Source organism: Cajanus cajan, chromosome 3 (assembly GCF_000230855.2).
Source record: "Cajanus cajan strain Asha chromosome 3, NIPB_CcT2T_4, whole genome shotgun sequence".
Taxonomy (NCBI): Eukaryota; Viridiplantae; Streptophyta; class Magnoliopsida; order Fabales; family Fabaceae; genus Cajanus; species Cajanus cajan.
This window is the reverse complement of record NC_138519.1, coordinates 64123588-64143765: the sequence shown is the minus strand read 5'-3', so window position 1 is coordinate 64143765 and position 20178 is coordinate 64123588. Positions and strand designations below refer to the sequence as shown.

The window sequence follows — 20178 nt, the reverse complement described above, 5'->3', positions numbered from 1 at the left end:
ACAAACTTCTAATGCATTTTAAAAATAATTTTATTATTTAAAAATGGTTTGTTTTTAGTTCCTAAAATTTAATATAAATTTATATTTATTCCTCAAATTTAAAACTGTTATTTTTAGTTTCTGTAATTTTTTAAAATCTTATTTTAGTTCCTTAAGTTATTAATAATATATTTAAAAGTAACTAATTAAGACAGTTATGCAACATCAACTAAATTTAATGTGATATTTTCATTAATAAGGACACCAATAAATAGACTTTATACAATAATATTTGATAAATTTCTTAACAACATTTGAATATAAAGGCTAAAATAAATTTTTTTAAAATTATAGAAACTAAAAATAATAATTTTAAATTTGAGGGACAAAAACCAAATTTACCCTAAATTTAAGGAAATAAAAACATATTTAAATCTTTAAAAATTTATAAATAATAATAAAATTGAACAGTTGACCTTATTCAAAAGAAGGTGTTGGAAGTAAAATGTGTGGATGGTATTGGTGAAAAGGGTATAGAAAATAAAAAAGAAATTAAATAGGCAGCAGCAGCGAATTGCATCGCAGGCAGCGTAACACGAGAGTCGCATCATCTTTTTTTTTGGTCCGTTGAAAAACAAAGAGTGTGGCTTTCGTCGTTTGAGAGAGAGAGAGAGAGCGAGAGATGGCGTCGACGGTGGTGGCAGAGAAGAAACCTAAAACGAAGATCGTGTGCACGCTGGGACCTGCATCACGCTCCGTCCCTATGGTCGAGAAGCTTCTGCGAGCAGGCATGAACGTCGCTCGCTTCAACTTCTCCCACGGCTCCCACGAATACCATCAGGAAACCCTCGATAATCTCCGAGCCGCCATGGAGAACACCGGTATTCTCTGCGCCGTCATGCTCGACACCAAGGCACGCTTCCTATTTCATTTCACTTTCTCATCGCCGATTTTCTTTTTATTTATTTATAAATCTCCTGTTTCCTTTTATAATTGCTCCAGTTTCTGATTCTGATTGGAATAGGTTTGTGAGAGGTTGTTGTTATCGAATCTAGCCACGTGTGTGCTGTATGGACTGTAAACTGTGAAGTGAAATCTGAGAAAAGTTTGTATCGAGTGCTTAACTAATCTTGTATGAAGAAAATTAAATCTAACCTTGAATCGGATGTTGGAGAATCGAGATGAATGAATCTCTTTTCATTACCTGATATGCTTTATTTATGTGCATAAGGTTTTAAATTACGGTTGGTTGGATTTAGTCACAACCTGTATGGTGTTGTAGAAAATCGTGAACAAATGTAACTGACGCATTTAATCTCGATCTTTGAAATTATTGTGAACAAATGTAACTGGCGCAGTATTGTAGAAAATTATTGTGAACAAATGTAACTGATGGAGTGTTGTAGAAAATTGCGAACAAATGCTACTGATGCAATTAAGTTGGATTGATATTGTAGAAAATTTGTGACTGATGCAGTTAGTTGTGATAGTTGATATTGTAGAAAATTGTGAAAACAGATGTGACTGATGCAGTGGACCATTTTTTTTGAAACGTTCCATCCATAAACAAGTTTTTTTTTATTTTTTTTTTTATTTTTATTTTATGTGACTATCTACGTTGCTGTAGGGGCCTGAGATTCGGACTGGGTTTCTCAAATATGGTAAGCCTATCCCACTGAAACAAGGTCAGGAAATAACCGTTTCCACTGACTATAGCATAAAGGGTGATAACAAGATGATTTGTATGAGCTACAAAAAGCTGGCTGAGGATGTGAAGCCCGGGAGTGTCATACTCTGCGCGGATGGCACCATATCGTTTACAGTTTTATCGTGTGACAAACAAGCAGGTTTGGTTCAATGCCGATGTGAGAACTCTGCTTTTCTTGGTGAGAGGAAGAATGTTAACCTGCCTGGAGTGGTTGTGGATCTCCCAACCTTGACAGACAAAGACAAGGAAGATATCTTGAACTGGGGAGTTCCCAATAAGATTGACATGATTGCTCTTTCTTTTGTTAGAAAAGGTTCTGACCTGGTGGAAGTCAGGAAAGTTCTGGGAAAACATGCTAAGAGCATTATGCTCATGTCTAAGGTATGTTTGTTGCGTTCTCCTTTATGGAAAATCTAAGTGATTGCAGATCTGATTAAAAAATGTGTTAAGTGTTCTGAATCGGGTATGATATGCTTGAGATGCATATTCCATCCACATCAATGTATGTTATAGGATGTCATCTGACCAAGGTTATCAAGTCAAACTATTTTTCCCCGCTATGTATCATTATTTGTATGAAATCATAACATTCAAAGACAATGACGACTAACTTCAAATATTTCATATAGATGATATATAATTAGTGTTCAATTTAATAATTTTAAATTAGAAATAGATAAAAACAACTTATCCAATAGTCATAAAATAAATTAATTAGTTATATCCGACTTTTTGAAGCTTCTATTTTGGAAGTATGTAGACAAAACAATGAAATAGCCAATTGGAGTGCATGCATTGAATGTGTGAGTGACAAATAAAGTCCTGGAATAATTAAACAGGAATAGTTAAGAAGTGCCCTTTAAGTTTCTTTTTATTTGAGAATTTCAACTTACATGTCTTTTAAAAAAAGAAGAATAGTTGAATTATGTGATTTGCATTGATAATATGAAATTGCATTGATTTATTCATGTATCATAAGGTTCAAAGTCATTTGAGATTCATCCAATGATACGAATCGGTAACTAGTTGCATTGTATAGTAAGTCTTGAATTGTAAGATTCTACTCCCACGTAAGTGTCGTCTCAATTTTTTTTAAACTAAGAAAAACTAGCAAATAAATGAAAGAGTGTAGCAATTTTACTAAATTAATCTTATTATTATTTTCTTCGATGGAAACAGTGTAGCACAACATCAAGACTCTAAAATATTATTAGAGGTATAAATAGAAAAAAGTAGTTAATATTACATTGAAAAGGTAAAATGACATTTACTTTGGGACTTTTTTTTTTCTTTTTAACCATGACACTTATTATTAGACAGAGAATGTTATTACTAAGCATCTAACGAATTTGTGATATTCTTTAAAGAAACTATATTTAAGAGGAATGCTAATGATATATTTTCACTCATTTATAATGAGTTTGTTGCAAGCATTTTGTACTTGATTCTGGTCACTTATTCTGTCTGTTACTTCAAATGAATGTGGCAGGTTGAAAACCAAGAAGGGGTTGCAAATTTTGATGAAATTCTTGCAAATTCAGATGCATTTATGGTGGCACGTGGTGACCTTGGAATGGAAATTCCAATAGAGAAGATATTTCTCGCACAGAAAGTGATGATTTATAAGTGCAATATCCAAGGAAAACCTGTTGTTACTGCAACCCAGATGTTGGAGTCAATGATCAAATCTCCCAGGCCAACAAGGGCTGAAGCTACTGATGTTGCCAATGCAGTTCTGGATGGTACAGACTGTGTGATGCTTAGTGGTGAAACAGCTGCTGGAGCTTATCCAGAACTTGCTGTTCGAACAATGGCTAAAATATGTGTTGAAGCTGAGAGCACCCTTGACTATGGAGATGTGTTTAAAAGGATTATGGAGCACTCACCAGTTCCAATGAGCCCATTGGAGAGTCTAGCTTCTTCTGCTGTAAGAACTGCCAACTCTGCTAAAGCGGCTCTTATATTGGTTTTAACTAGAGGAGGGAGTACTGCAAAATTGGTGGCTAAGTACAGGCCAGGCATGCCAATTCTTTCTGTAGTTGTTCCTGAGCTCAAGACTGATACCTTTGACTGGTCATGCAGTGATGAGGCTCCTGCGAGACACAGCCTGATATTCCGTGGGTTGGTTCCAATATTGAGTGCAGCTTCTGCTAGAGCTTCTCATGAAGAAACAACGGAAGAAGCAATAGAATTTGCCACGCAACATGCCAAGGCAAAGGGTCTCTGCCATAATGGGGATTCTATCGTCGCACTGCATCGTGTGGGCACTGCATCTGTCATCAAGATCTTGACTGTGAAATGATCATCCATTAAAAGGGGGTTCTTCTGCTGCTTTTGGCAATTTTTTTGGATGGTGCAATAGAGGTCTCATCATACGATTTAAAAGCTACATTGGATGCAAACTTCAATTGGAAGCATTTATTTGGCATGAGTACCCTGTTTTACACTTAACATATGTTACTGTTTCTTTTTTACATTTGCCTTGTCATTGTGGCGAGTGGCCACCTGTTTTCATTTTTAAGATTTTGTATGAGGCTTTTGGTAAACCGAAAAACTAGCCGACATCTGGATTTTAATTATTTACGGTCGAAAGTTGTTTTAATCTATTAGTGTATGGTTTTTCTTAGTATTATTGGCAAATCTAGGTTATTCCCTTTTTTTTTTTTCAACACTGAGTTGATAAAACTAACCCATTCCAATTACGATGGGTTGGCAAATAAGCTTGTTTATAATATAAAATTTTAAAAAAAAGTTAAAAAGATATATAGTCAATTTCTTTTTTCATAATTCTAGAATTTAAATTGTGGAAGTCGATATGATATACACTTTCTGGAAATGAAATTCGGAACTATAATTTGAAAAACTATCAATGAATTTTCGGTAGACAATTTAGAAGTTCAAAAGTCAATGGCGGCTGTGAAGCTCATGACGTTGTGAAGGGATGATAGAGACACTCTTCTGGTGCCTGCAGCTGCACGGGAAGCAGCCTCCCTAGAAGGGAAGCAGCCACCAAAATTGTTCCAATTTATTCCTTCCAGACTCTCCATTGTAATTCCTCTTTCTCTCTCTATGAATATGAAATAACTTGTTTGAATTCTTTTGAATAAATGCGGCGTCAATATTTGGTGGGAATACTTCTCTGCTTTTCAATTTGCATTCAAATGATCTTTCAAGTTAATCTTTTTTTGTCATTAGCATATTAGCATTATTGATGAATGTGAAAAGAGTACGTCAGCATAAATGAGGGATGTGAAAAGGGATCGGGTCTCCTCAATTCACAAGTAACCCGAGATTATTCCCACCGCCTCTAGAATTAACGATCCAGATTTGTTTTTAGCAAAATTCACCGTTTCACTCAAATTCTCAACTCATAGGTTTACATGCCAAGGATTGCTACAGTAACTTGCGCATCACCTTTTTCCGCCAATTCTTTGGCTTGTGAGTTAGATAACCCATGACATATATTTGGAACGAGGTATTTCTCCTTTTCACCCAGTCTTTCCAGTTAAAGTGGCAAATCTCTAAAATATAGGTGGTGAAGCAGGACAGGTGTTTACACAAAAGAGAAGCTCATAACCATTAGATAAAGTCTTGTACTTGTGCATTTTGATGGAGATCACTAATTTTACTAATTATTAATATAATACTATATCTCTTTTCAATAGAATACTAACTACGACTTCAGAAAATCTTGATTGGAAGCCGAATGTTGGTTTATTGTAGCTTCACGTTAAATCACGTTTCAAACGTGAAATCAAATACAGGCTTAGAGTTTGGAGATCTAGAAGAAACATAGGAATTTTGGAAGGAATATGACCAAAAAGTTGGTTTTGGAGCTAGGAGATAATTCAAAAACAAGTGAAAGAAAGATAATGTTATAACCTCTTTTATATATGTTTGTTGTAAAAAGGGGTTTAAAAAGCAAGATAAAAATAGATGTAACGGTTATCAAGCATATAATTCAGACTAGAATTAATTGTCATGTTAGATTTGAGTTGTCAGTGAAAAAAATGGTAAATATGTAATATGAGTTTTTAGAAGAGCATAATTCATCGATTATAATTTGTAAAAATAATACAAGTGCTTGCTTTGTACCGTAAATTTATGAAATAATTTTAGTTAAGGACTCGAGATTAGGTCAAAAGGTGTCATTTAAGCTTGAGTTCACATGCGGGGCACCAAGTTAATGTTGGATATATGATAAGTGCTCAAATTGCATATTTTTATGCTTAATTTGGCACTTATTTTGGATGAGATATAAGTAATTTTGGTTATGTTTGACCCTCCAAATAGATGAACTAAGATTAATCTAAGGAGTTACAAGAGTGTAGTTTCTTTGGCTAAAAATATTTCCTTTTTGTGTAGGTTTTGATGAAATTGGAAATCCAAGGCTATAGCCCCAAAACCAGAGCTGCAGCCATGAAGTATGAACCAAAAAGACCAATTCCAGAGAGTTGGAGCTGCAGCCCCCATTCCAGAGCTGCAGCCTTGGAGCTTTGTGCGTATATAGACCAATTCCAGAGAGTTGGAGCTGCAGCCCCCATTCCAGAGCTGCAGCCTTGAAGCCTTGTGCGTATGGAAACACTTCCAGAGCTGCAGCCCCCATTCCAGAGCTGTAGCCTTGGGTTAAAAATCCCAACTTTTCCTTGGACAGAACATATGTGAGGCCCAAAATTAAGGAGAAAAATAGTGGGGGACAAAAATTAAGGAAAGAAACAAGAAGCACATGAGCACTAAATTAAAAAGAAAGACAAGGGGCCTTAAATTAAGGAGGAACAAACAAGGAAAAAGGGAAAAATAATTAGTGGTTTTCCACTAATTGAACCACTAATGGAGGCTACAGCTGGACATCCACTAGGCTACAGCTAGAGACCAATTGGAGGGGGCAAGTGTTCTTTTTAGTAACACACAGATTGGGGGGCTAGCATACACACGTAGGAGGAGCTCCCAAAAACCTCTGTTTTTCACTTGGAACTTTGTACTCTCTTATGGAATTTGCTGCAGAATTTGTAATGGCCATGAGTGGCTAATTTCATTGAGGATTGGTTGGATGTAACTACTAACTCTTCTCCTTCTTAAATATATGCATTTTAATCTCATTATTTGTGTATGATTCTTTACTTAATGCTTATATCGGCTTGATCACTCGTTGTATGAATTTTTGGTTTTTGAATCCAGTTGGAAAACGTTTTTGAAAACCCGAACTGAATCTTGCACCTAATCAATTCTTGTTCTAGGGATAGACTTGATTTGGTTAGTCACATTGTTCAAGTTCTTGTTCTTAATGCGAAGTGTTGAACTCAAAACATAGAGGAATCATGTTTTGAGCTTAATGACTTTAGGATTCAACCTTGAGGAATCTTGTTGGATTACTTAATGAACGTGGAAATAATGGAATTAGAATAGCATTTATTTTAAGAAGATCTATGAGTTAGCAAGTGCTTCCGAACCAATCCTTGTTTCTTATTCATTGACCTTACTACGTTTGTTTTATTTTGTTGTTTTAATCTATTTTCACTCATCTACAATTTGAACATCAATTTCGTATAAATCATTAGAGCAAGAATTACTAAACACTCAAATCCCTGAGGACGATCTTTAAATACTACTTCGAAACTTGGTTCACTTGCCAAGTGATAGGTTTGCGAAAAAACTCATCAAGTTTCTGGCGCCGTTGCCGGGGATTTGGTGCTAATTAGTAATTTTTAATCTTGTGATTTTGCAATTGTGTAGATAATCCATTTTGTGAATAGCTACAATATAGAGATATCTGTCTTGTTGTGTTTTGTGGATTCACCTTCCTGTGCAGATTTCTTAAAAATTGTATGAGAGGAAAAACTCCAGCTGAAGAATTGCATTTTGACTCTGAAATCGAAAGAACAGCAAGGAGGAATAATAGCAGAACAAGAAGGCTGAGACAGTTAGAGAGAATCCTAGAACAACAGCAAGATTTTCTAAATTCTTCTACTTCTTCAAATCAACCAATGGCTGAAGACGGAACAGGAAATAATAATGGTGGAAATGGACCAACTAGGCCTCCCAGAAGGACCCTAGGTGATTATGCACAACAACAAGGTCCTAGACATTTCTCTAGCATTGCAGCTCCAAACACTTCTAGAGCCATGGAGATGAAACCTGCCTTCCTTACCTTGGTTAGCTCACAACAATTTGCTGGCCTTGATCATGAAGACCCATACTCACACCTATCAAATTTCTATGAGTTATGTGGAACTATGGGAATTCCTAAGGCTGATGAGGAAGCTGTATATTTGAGGTTGTTTCCATTTTCTTTGACAGGAAAAGCTAAAGTTTGGTTACAATCTCACCCAAATCAAAGTTTAACAAGCTGGGGTGATGTGGAAAATAAGTTTGTGAACCGATTCTATCCTTCATCCAAGTATATTAAGGCCAAGTCAGAAATCACTACTTTCAGGCAAGGTGCAGATGAACCATTCTGTGAAGCCTGGGAGAGATTTAAGTCATTGCTCAGAAAATGTCCTAACCATGGGTTTGAAGATATAGCTCAACTTAATTTCTTTGTCAATGGAATCAAACCTGAGGTGAAGATGTTATTGGATGCAGCAGCTGGTGGCACCATGATGACCGTGAGTCCAGAAGAAGCCACTCAAATTATAGAGTCTTTGGCATCTTCTGATCACCAAGCAGAGCATGGAAGACATCAATCTCATAGAAGAGGAGTTCTTGATCTTAACACTAATGATGCAATCCTTGCTCAGAACAAACTGCTATCTCAACAAATTGAAGCATTGACTAAGCAGATGGCCAAGATTCCACAACAGCTTCATGCTATTGCTTCTTCTTCAACCCAACAAAATCCTCCCTTAAAATGTGATTTTTGTGGAGGAGATCATCCCAATGGTCACTGTTCAGAAATTCCAAATGAAGAAGAGGTCAACTATATGGGGAACCAACAACAAGGAGGTAATTTTAATTCCCGTAATTATAACACTAACAATTATATGCAGGGAAATCAAGGTTGGAGAAGCAACAATAACAACCAAGGATATGGATGGAGGAATGAAGCTGGATCATCCAATAGGCCACCACCACAACAACAACAGCAACACCAGCCTGCTTATCCTTCTATGCATGCAAGAACCAGTAAATTGGAGGATACTCTGAACCAGTTCATGCAGGTGTCTATGAATAACCAGAAGAACACAGAGGCATCCATCAAGAACTTGGAGGTGCAGGTGGGTCAGCTAGCTAAACAATTAGCTGACATGTCTGGAGGACCATTTTCAGCCAATACCATGACCAACCCCAAGGAGCATTGTAAATCCATAACAACAAGAAGTGGGAAGGTAGTTGGTGCGGATATTGGAGTGAGTGAAAAAAATGAAAAGAAAGAAAATGTTGAATTGAGGGAGGTTGATGAAGAAAGTGAGAAGAATAAGGAAGAAAAAAATAAGATTGAGAGTGTAAATAGTGAGAAAATAAGAGAGAAAATTGAGATTGAGAAGGAGAAAAATAAAAAGAAGGGTAAAGAAGTCAATTCTACTGTTCCTATTAAAGACTTACCTTACCCTCATGCTCCATCTAAGAAAGAGAAGGAAAGACAATTCGCAAGGTTTCTGGACATCATCAAGAAGCTGCAGATTAATATTCCTTTCACTGAAGCCATGGAACAAATGCCCACTTATGCTCGGTTCATGAAGGAATTGTTAACCAAGAAGAGAAGAATTCTTGAAGAGGAGACTGTGGAGCTTGAGGCAGGTTGCAGTGCTATTATACAAAAGTCTCTACCTCAAAAGTCCAGAGACCCAGGCAGTTTCACTCTTCCTGTATCAATTGGTAATCTATCAGTGGGTAAGGCACTTTTAGACCTTGGAGCCAGCATTAACTTAATGCCTTTATCCATGCTGAAGAAGATAGGAGAAGTGGAAGTGAGACCTACAAGAATGACCTTACAGTTGGCAGACAGATCTATTAAGCTTCCATATGGCATAGTGGAAGATATGATAGTAAAGGTCGATAAGTTCATGTTTCCAGTTGATTTTGTGATCATGGACATGGAAGAAGATTCGGAAGTTCCACTAATTTTGGGCAGACCCTTCATGAAGACAGCTAGAGTTATCATAGACATGGATGATGGAAAGCTGAAGGTGAGAGTTCAAGATGAAGAGGTGAATTTCAATGTTTTTGAAGCAATGAAGTTTCCTAAAGGCAATAAGGATTGTTTCAGAATTGATGTGTTAGATAATGTGTACTTGGAAACTCAAAGCAATTTCAAGAATTCATCAACATTGGAAAAAGCTTTGTCTATGTTTGATGATGATTTGGATAAAGTATAGATAAGGAAGTCCAGGATGTGATTGATGCATTGAACAAAGGTGAAAGCTCATCAACCAATGTTCAATCAAAGGAAGAGTTAAGAAAGGAGGTGAAAGATCAAATAGTGAAGCTGGAATTGAAACAATTGCCACCACAGTTAAAGTATGTTTTCTTAGAAGAGAATGGTGGGAAACCAATCATAATCAGCAGCCAACTTTCAAAAGAGCAAGAGGAGAGTTTGATTCAAGTAATAAAAGCCAATGAAGGTGCTATTGGTTGGACCCTATCTGATTTGAAAGGAATCAGTCCTGCCTATTGTATGCACAAGATTCATATGGAACAGGATTACAAGCCAGTAGCACAACCTCAAAGACGCTTGAATCCAACTATGAAAGAGGTGGTGAGAAAGGAAGTTACCAAGTTACTTGAAGCTGGTATGATATATCCAATTTCTGACAGTGCTTGGGTTAGTCCTGTGCAAGTTGTGCCTAAGAAAGGAGGTATGACTGTGATTTATAATGAGAAGAATGAATTGATTCCCACTCGTACTGTGACTGGGTGGAGGATGTGCATAGACTACAGGAAGTTGAACCAAGCCACAAGAAAAGACCATTACCCATTGCCTTTCATGGATCAAATGCTTGAAAGGTTAGCAGGGCAAGCTTATTATTGTTTTCTGGATGGTTATTCAGGATACAATCAGATTGTTGTGGATCCGAAAGACCAAGAGAAGACAGCTTTTACTTGTCCCTTTGGTGTATTCGCATACAGGAAGATGCCATTTGGGTTATGTAATGCACCAGCTACCTTTCAACGTTGTATGTTTGCAATCTTCTCTGATTTGGTGGAACAATGCATAGAAATTTTCATGGATGATTTTTCTGTGTTTGGCCCATCTTTTGAAGTTTGTCTTAACAATCTCAGCACTGTACTCAAGCGGTGTGTAGAGACTAACTTGGTGCTAAACTGGGAGAAATGTCATTTCATGGTCAGAGAAGGCATTGTTCTTGGCCACAAAGTCTCTCATAAGGGTATAGAGGTAGATCCAGCAAAGGTTGATATCATCTCAAAGTTGCCACCTCCAATCAATGTGAAGGGGATTAGAAGTTTCTTGGGACATGCAGGATTTTACAGAAGATTTATCAAAGATTTCTCCAAGATAGCTAAGCCTCTTAGTAACCTTCTTATTAAAAATAACAAGTTTGATTTTGATCATGATTGTTTACATGCCTTTGAATTGTTAAAAACCAAGCTTGTTTCAGCTCCTATAATCACTGCTCCAGATTGGAAACTTAATTTTGAATTAATGTGTGATGCAAGTGATTATGCTATAGGAGCTGCTTTGGGCCAAAGGAAGGACAAAATTTTTCATGTTATTCACTATGCAAGTAAGGTGCTGAATGAAAATCAAATCAACTATGCAACAACTGAAAAAGAGTTACTTGCCATAGTGTATGCACTAGAAAAATTTCGTTCTTACCTTGTGGGTTCAAAGATCATTGTTTATACTGACCATGCTGCTATCAAGTATTTGTTGACAAAGGCAGATTCAAAGCCAAGATTGATTCGGTGGATTCTTCTACTACAAGAATTTGATTTAGAAATCAAGGACAAAAAGGGGTGTGAGAACCACGTTGCTGATCACCTATCCAGACTTGTCAATGAGGAGGTGACCAATCAAGAAAAAGAAATATTAGAAGAATTTCCAGATGAGAAGTTGTTTGCCGTAAGTGAAAGACCCTGGTTTGCAGATATGGCAAATTACAAAGCAGCAGGGGTTATTCCAGAAGAATACAACTGGCAACAAAAGAAGAAGTTCTTCAGAGATTCTCATCACTATGTCTGGGATGATCCGTATTTGTTCAAGATAGGTGCTGATGGTTTGCTAAGAAGATGTGTATTTGGGGCTGAGATTAGAGATATTCTCTGGCATTGTCATAACTCGCCCTATGGTGGACATTACAATGGGGAAAGAACAGCAGCAAAGATCCTCCAATCTGGATTTTATTGGCCAACTTTGTTCAGAGATGCATATGAACATTGCAAGAGCTGTGATAAGTGTCAAAGAACAGGGACAGTTTCCAAGAGACATGAGTTACCCCTGCAAAACATCTTAGAAGTGGAAATCTTTGATTGTTGGGGAATTGATTTCATTGGGCCTTTGCCATCATCTTTTGGGAATGAGTATATCCTTGTGGCAGTGGATTACGTTTCAAAATGGGTGGAGGCTAGTGCTGCGCAAAAAGCTGATGCCAGAACTGTCATAAAATTTTTGAAGAAAAATATTTTTTGCAGGTTTGGATCACCAAGGGTACTCATTAGTGATGGTGGATCTCATTTTTGTAATGCTCAATTGCAAAAAGTTCTGGAACACTACAAGGTCAGGCACAAGGTCGCCACACCGTATCATCCTCAAACCAATGGGCAGGTGGAGGTATCCAATAGAGAATTGAAGAGGATTCTGGAGAAGACAGTGGCCAGCTCTAGGAAGGATTGGGCCTTAAAGCTAGATGACACACTATGGGCCTATAGGACTGCATTCAAGTCTCCTATTGGGTTTTCACCATTTCAACTTGTCTATGGTAAAGCTTGTCATCTGCCAGTGGAATTGGAACATAAAGCATTTTGGGCTTTGAAGGCTTTAAATTATGATTTGAAGGCAGCAGGGGAGAAAAGAAAACTTCAATTGCATGAATTGGAAGAAATGAGGTTGCAAGCCTATGAGTCTTCTAAGTCTTACAAGCACAAAGCCAAGATGTATCATGATAAGAAGATTCTAAATAGGAACTTCCAACCTGGCCAGCAGGTATTACTGTTCAATTCCAGGTTGAAACTCTTCCCTGGGAAGCTCAAATCTAAGTGGTCAGGTCCTTTCTCAATTAAGTCTATCAAATCCTATGGAGCCATTGAACTTGAAGATCCTGTTTCTGGAAGGACTTGGTTAGTTAATGGTCAGAGGCTCAAACATTATTTGGGCGGTGAAGTTGAGAGATTCACTGCCAGCACACATTTGAAGGAGCCATAAACAAACAGGATTGTCAAGCTAAAGACATTAAATTAGCATGTTCTTGTTTTAATTTGTGTTTATGTGTTGTGTGTTAAAATGTAGGATGTTAGTCTGTTGTTTTGGAGTGATGATGCATTATTTTGGGTGTTGGGTCTGTGATTATTTTGATAATGTGGAGTGTGGAGTAAAATATCTTTGTCCATAGAGAGATTTGGTTCCATGATGATTGTGGTGGATTGTGGCTGAGTTTATATTGTTGTTGATGATAGATAAGTACATGTTAAACTTGATGTCTAGTGTAGAGTAATAGTAAAAAGCTTTGTGATGTTTGCATAATTAGTTATAGATTTAGTTTTTGCATGTATGTGTTGTGTTAATTTCATATTTTAGTTATTACTTGTTGTGTATTTTAGTTTTATGAGTAAATGGTATGATATTATTAATGTATGTTTGAATATGTGATGTCCATGTTTCATTGCATGTTTTATGTTATATAGTGTCATGTTAGTTGTACTTGTTAATTGTGTGATTGTTTTGATAGTTAGGAGTTAATTATAGTTGTCAAAGATTTGGATGGTGAAGGAATAAGTTTTAAATAGTTTGAGAGTCATGAAAGAGTGAAAAAGGAAGTAAAAATATGAAGTTTTAAGTCTCAGGGTTGCAGCCCTCATCCAAAGCTGCAGCGGATTTAGCAGAAAAGCTGAAATTTTTTTTTCTGATATGAGGGCTCAAGCCCCGGATCCAAGGCTCAAGCCTTAATTTTCTGTTTCACATCCAGGGGTCCAGAGCTGCAGCCCTCATTCACGGCTGCAGCGGTAACTCTCTGCCAAGCTCCACATGAGAGCAAAAAAAAAAAAAAAAAAAAAAAAAAAAAAAAAAAACGTCCAGGGGTCCAGAGCTGCAGCCCTCATTCACGGCTGCAGCGGTAACTCTCTGCCAAGCTCCACATGAGAGCAAAAAAAAAAAAAAAAAAAAAAAAAAAAAAAAAAAAAACGTCCAGGGGTCCAGAGCTGCAGCCCTCATTCACGGCTGCAGCGGTAACTCTCTGCCAAGCTCCACATGAGAGCAAAAAAAAAAAAAAAAAAAAAAAAAAAAAAAAAAAAAAAAAAAACGCAGCTGCAGCTCCGATTTTCAAGCCCAAGCTCAATATCTCTGCCATCATTGCAGCTGCAGCTCTAAAATCATGGCTTCAGCCCCAGGTTCAAATGCCCAAAATTTTTAAGTGATTTTAAGACCCATTTTCCACTTCTAAGCAACACGTACACTTCTCTTCACTCTCTCTCTCTGCTCTCAACCTCTAAACCCTTCCCATTTTCTTCTACTCTAATTCTCATTCTCAATAGTTTCTTTGCTAATAGAAGATCCTTAGACATTTCTAAAGGTAAACTTTTCTTCTCTTTTCATCTCTTTCATCATAAAAACATTAACTTTGCCATAAATTCTTCTCTTCTTCTTCACTCTTGCTTTTCTTCTATCTCTTGATTGTTGAATGCTGATTAATTCTGTGGTTCATGCTTGTTGTGGTTCATTTGGGTACCAAGCAACAACCCAAACATATTAAAAGAGCTCATTTGAAATCATTAACTCGCATGTGGCAAGCTCTCTTGCAATATAACATTCTTCCCACCACCCACTCTTCCGACATCAGTCTCCCTCGAGCCAAGCTTGTGTATTGCATTATTCAACAAAAGAATGTCAACTTGGCTAGCTTAATCTCTAAGGAGATTCATGCCATTACCCTATCTCAACCTTCTACAAATGGCATGGCAAGACCATTGGCATTTCCGGGACTTATCACAGGATTATGCAAGGCTTTTGGTGTGGTTATTCCTAAACCATTCACATTCATCAATAGACCCATCAATAAAGCCTATTATCAAAACCGGATAAACAATGCCAAAGAATTTGAGCACTTACCAACTCAACCTCATATCTTACCACAACAAGACACACAAGTTCCTCAACTAATACCAGAGGCCCCGTTTGATCTGTCAACCCTAAGGGCTCTTATACTTGAGCAAGATCAAAAGGCAGAAGCACGACACCAAGCACAACTGGAGCAAAGCAAATTACACCTCGCTTATCTTCGTCATTTGCATCTCCAACAGGCTGCCAATCATAGAGCTCACCTGGCACATCATTCCTATTGCTATAATTATACCCTACATCAATCTGAAACAGGAGGTAGTCTTTATCCTTGGCCTACTTTAGAAACTTTTGCTGACCAAATTTTATGGCCTGGGGACAGTCCTATTTCCTTAAGAGGGGGTGGAGTGCAGCAGCCAGGAGTTCATAGGGCACAACCTGCTGCTGAGCATGGACAGGAAGAGGAAGTTGAGAGAGATGAAGAAGCAGAGGAAGAAGAGGAAGGAGAAGAAGAGGAATCCGAGTCAGAGGATTTCTGAGATAGACTATGGAGAAGAGTTCATTTTAATTTTCTGCAATTTTAAATTTTAGTATTTAAATACTATGGTTTATTGTTAACTTGTTGCGTTTAAAAAATCTGTTGTTTTGTGTTAGTTATGGTTTTATGTGTTGGATGTTATACTTGTGCATGTTGTGTTTTGACTTTTATTGCATAAATGTGTTGTTTTGAATAATCACTGACAGTTGAAACACTCAGTTCTTTTTGAAAGACAAGTCAAGTTGTTTCAAATCAGCAAGAAGAAAACTGTCATCTTTAAATTCACCGAAAAAAAAAAAAAGTGTTGTTAATACTCATCTTTTGGTTGCACTCTATCATTTATGCATAATCTTAGAATTCATGAGCATCTCTTTAACTTGACATGAAAGGTCAGTGGTTGGATTTATTGAGCCAAGCCAGTGAGTGAGAACACCCAATACAAACACTTATATGTTTGAGAGTCACCATCATAGCATATGTGTTTGCATTGTTTGATTCTTGAAATTGTTGCTCTTGTAAGAAGTGATGGAAAAGATCAAGGCATTATGTTGTTCATATTGAAGATCTGTTGAGCCTATAACCAAACAGCTAACCTTCATTTGAGAAAAATCTTTGTTTGAAACCCATTTGAGCATTACCCTTTATTCAACCCTTAAGCCTATACCAATCATAAATTCCTCACCCTAACCAAACCTTAGAGAGCATGATGAAAATGATTGTGGGTTAAGTTGGGGGGAGTGAAAATTGTCAAAGGTTGAAGAAAAAGAAAAGAAATACCATGTTGTGAAGTGTTAAAGTGAGAATTACATCTCTAATGTTATCATTGTACTGTACAACTCCATTCAAAATAGCTTCATAAAAAGTTAAAAAAAAAAAAAAAAAAAAAAAAAAAACTAAGTTAATGTACAAAAAGTCTCAAAAGAGGTGGGATTCTTGCAATTGAGTCAATAGATTGTGAGGGTAAATATGGGAAAAGTGAAGGTAGAAATTGGGCCGAGAGATATGGTTGGAGTTGAAAATTGAAGAGTGAATAAATTTTGAGTCTTGTTGCTTATGTTTATTGTGCTCTCTAGAGTTTGAACTTTGAACCTTGTTTAACCAGAAAAATCATATTTCTTTGTTAACCAAGCCCCATTACAACCATCAAAAGACCTTGAGATCCTTCATCTTCTTTTCAAGAGTGGTAATGGAGAGATGATATCAATGCTTATGTTCATAGAAATGATGAGTGTAGTTGAGAGAAACACTCACCCAAGGAGAGATACACCAGTGAGGAGTATTTATTCAATCACTGATTCATAGTGCTCAAGTTTGTGATTTGTTTTGTGAATTCTTTGATTAAGTATGCTTGAAAATGTGGGCACCTCAAGTAAGTAGGAATTAATTTAATGAAGGTGAATTAATTGATGACTTATTCTCTTGTTGATATAAAAGCAATTTGTGAATTAGAAAGTGTTGTCAATTTGTAGTCATAGTGGAACCTTTGTTTGGGGACAAACAAATGAGTAAGTTGGGGGGAGTTGATAAGTGCTCAAATTGCATATTTTTATGCTTAATTTGGCACTTATTTTGGATGAGATATAAGTAATTTTGGTTATGTTTGACCCTCCAAATAGATGAACTAAGATTAATCTAAGGAGTTACAAGAGTGTAGTTTCTTTGGCTAAAAATATTTCCTTTTTGTGTAGGTTTTGATGAAATTGGAAATCCAAGGCTATAGCCCCAAAACCAGAGCTGCAGCCATGAAGTATGAACCAAAAAGACCAATTCCAGAGAGTTGGAGCTGCAGCCCCCATTCCAGAGCTGCAGCCTTGGAGCTTTGTGCGTATATAGACCAATTCCAGAGAGTTGGAGCTGCAGCCCCCATTCCAGAGCTGCAGCCTTGAAGCCTTGTGCGTATGGAAACACTTCCAGAGCTGCAGCCCCCATTCCAGAGCTGCAGCCTTGGGTTAAAAATCCCAACTTTTCCTTGGACAGAACATATGTGAGGCCCAAAATTAAGGAGAAAAATAGTGGGGGACAAAAATTAAGGAAAGAAACAAGAAGCACATGAGCACTAAATTAAAAAGAAAGACAAGGGGCCTTAAATTAAGGAGGAACAAACAAGGAAAAAGGGAAAAATAATTAGTGGTTTTCCACTAATTGAACCACTAATGGAGGCTACAGCTGGACATCCACTAGGCTACAGCTAGAGACCAATTGGAGGGGGCAAGTGTTCTTTTTAGTAACACACAGATTGGGGGGCTAGCATACACACGTAGGAGGAGCTCCCAAAAACCTCTGTTTTTCACTTGGAACTTTGTACTCTCTTATGGAATTTGCTGCAGAATTTGTAATGGCCATGAGTGGCTAATTTCATTGAGGATTGGTTGGATGTAACTACTAACTCTTCTCCTTCTTAAATATATGCATTTTAATCTCATTATTTGTGTATGATTCTTTACTTAATGCTTATATCGGCTTGATCACCCGTTGTATGAATTTTTGGTTTTTGAATCCAGTTGGAAAACGTTTTTGAAAACCCGAACTGAATCTTGCACCTAATCAATTCTTGTTCTAGGGATAGACTTGATTTGGTTAGTCACATTGTTCAAGTTCTTGTTCTTAATGCGAAGTGTTGAACTCAAAACATAGAGGAATCATGTTTTGAGCTTAATGACTTTAGGATTCAACCTTGAGGAATCTTGTTGGATTACTTAATGAACGTGGAAATAATGGAATTAGAATAGCATTTATTTTAAGAAGATCTATGAGTTAGCAAGTGCTTCCGAACCAATCCTTGTTTCTTATTCATTGACCTTACTACGTTTGTTTTATTTTGTTGTTTTAATCTATTTTCACTCATCTACAATTTGAACATCAATTTCGTATAAATCATTAGAGCAAGAATTACTAAACACTCAAATCCCTGAGGACGATCTTTAAATACTACTTCGAAACTTGGTTCACTTGCCAAGTGATAGGTTTGCGAAAAAACTCATCAATATACTCGGTTAGATGTAAGAAATTATCTCTTAAGCAAAAAGACAAAGAAGTATGGTATATGGGGAAACTAGATGCCTAGTGCAATATTTTCAACAATTATTAGATAACCTTTCATTCTTCCATGCATACCAGAGATGGATGTTGATGAGCAAATCACATGTATTTTGGGCAATTGTAAAAATGGTGTTGTATTACAAGTATTTTGGTGATGTTGTCAAATCACATGTATTACAGGGACTAAAAAGATTAATTTTAAATTTGAGAGACTAAAAAACATATTTAAGCCTTAATGCAAAATAGTTAGTCTCGTAGGGGAAAGAAGGAAATAAAATTTGTTAATATTGAATCGAATGTGTTGATATATTCTACAAACAAGTATTAGACAAGTTAAATATCATTGATATAATAATACCCAAATACTTTATTTGTTTATAGAAGAATTGTGCGTAGTTATTTATTTATTTTTTTGACACCAAGAGTTGGACATAGTTAAAAGGCTTGATATATTTTCAATTTTCACTTATTTTTTCCTTCTATATTTTATTTTTCTTCTCATGTAAATCATAGTCGCAATCAGAATCATGATAAGAATGACGCAAAAATATTTTTAATGAAGTCACTATCAATTTTTTATTATGAAAAAAAAAAACATTGGAAAACCTTTTCAAGAAAAAATGGTCTTTGAAATTAGAGTTGGACTTAAAAGTCAATTACATACAAAGGAGGTATTGACATCTTACAAGGCTGATTAAAAACAATACCTTTAATAAATTGTGCAAAATTATGTAACTTTATAAATATTTATTTTACTCCTAAGAGATATTTGTTGATCCTTCAATTTATTAATATGAAAAAGACTATTTTTAATAGATTTTAATTTAAAGAAAAAAAAATTGCATAAAGATTTAAACTAATAAATATCTAATAATTAAACTCTCACAATAATATTAAAGGTAAAAGTGTTACTCAATATTCAATTAACATTACCAATTACAATATATTTTATAATATTTTATCGCAAGTTGACAAATTTCATTTTTTACACATTTTATAAATAAAAATTTCATGCAGAAGAACTTAAACTAACAAATAATTAATCATTAAATTCTCACAATTAAATATCATTAAAGATAAATTTTTATTCAATTAATGTTGTTGGTCGATGATATTGAAATAATTTTTAAAAATTTTTCATTTACTAAAAGTAATTTATTTTAATCTATGTGCAAAACTCATAATAACAAATAGCTATTTGTATATAAATCAAATCACATTAATGATACGATCAATTACTCAACTAACATCATAAATCATAATTTATGAAGTATATTAAAAACATTTTTATTACAAATTTTCAAAATCATATATAACCAATTTATTTTTATTTTGTATTTTAATATAAAAAAAATAGCAATTCAAAGCTTCTGACATATAAAACTATGGCATAAATCTTTAACGTTCTCATCTTCCACAAAACACTGATATTACTAAAATTAAATCTTAAAAAAAATCTTAACCCAAAGAAGAATGTTTCTTTACGTATATACATATAGAGACGTGGAATGGAAATAAAGCCAAACATTAAATAAAAGCCTAAAAAAATTGCAACCTAAAACTAACTTTTTAAAACCCCATTTTAATATCTTAATAAGTAATTACATATATACATGGAATTGTGAGGGAAAAAAAAAGTAAAACGAAACAAAATCATGCAAGATGAAAAATAAATAGGAACTTGTAATAGAAGCGAACACAAAATGAATGGTATTAGATTTAAAAATCAATAGGAAGCTACAACCT

General features: G+C 35.7%; 1 protein-coding gene and 1 non-coding gene across 2 annotated transcripts; one reads left to right on the top strand and one right to left on the bottom strand.

Moving 5' to 3' along the window:
• The first annotated feature begins 534 nt into the window (after positions 1-534).
• LOC109795302 (pyruvate kinase, cytosolic isozyme) lies at positions 535-4313 on the top strand. The gene is made up of 3 exons (XM_020354761.3): positions 535-892; positions 1607-2068; positions 3177-4313. Exons 1-3 carry the CDS (start codon positions 662-664, stop codon positions 3987-3989), a joined length of 1506 nt encoding a protein of 501 aa, XP_020210350.1. The 5' UTR covers positions 535-661; the 3' UTR covers positions 3990-4313.
• A 3779-nt stretch (positions 4314-8092) lies between these two features.
• Positions 8093-8198, bottom strand: LOC145956642 (small nucleolar RNA R71). The gene has a single exon (XR_014432881.1). It is a non-coding gene; the product is annotated as a small nucleolar RNA R71 (small nucleolar RNA).
• Positions 8199-20178: the final 11980 nt, after the last annotated feature.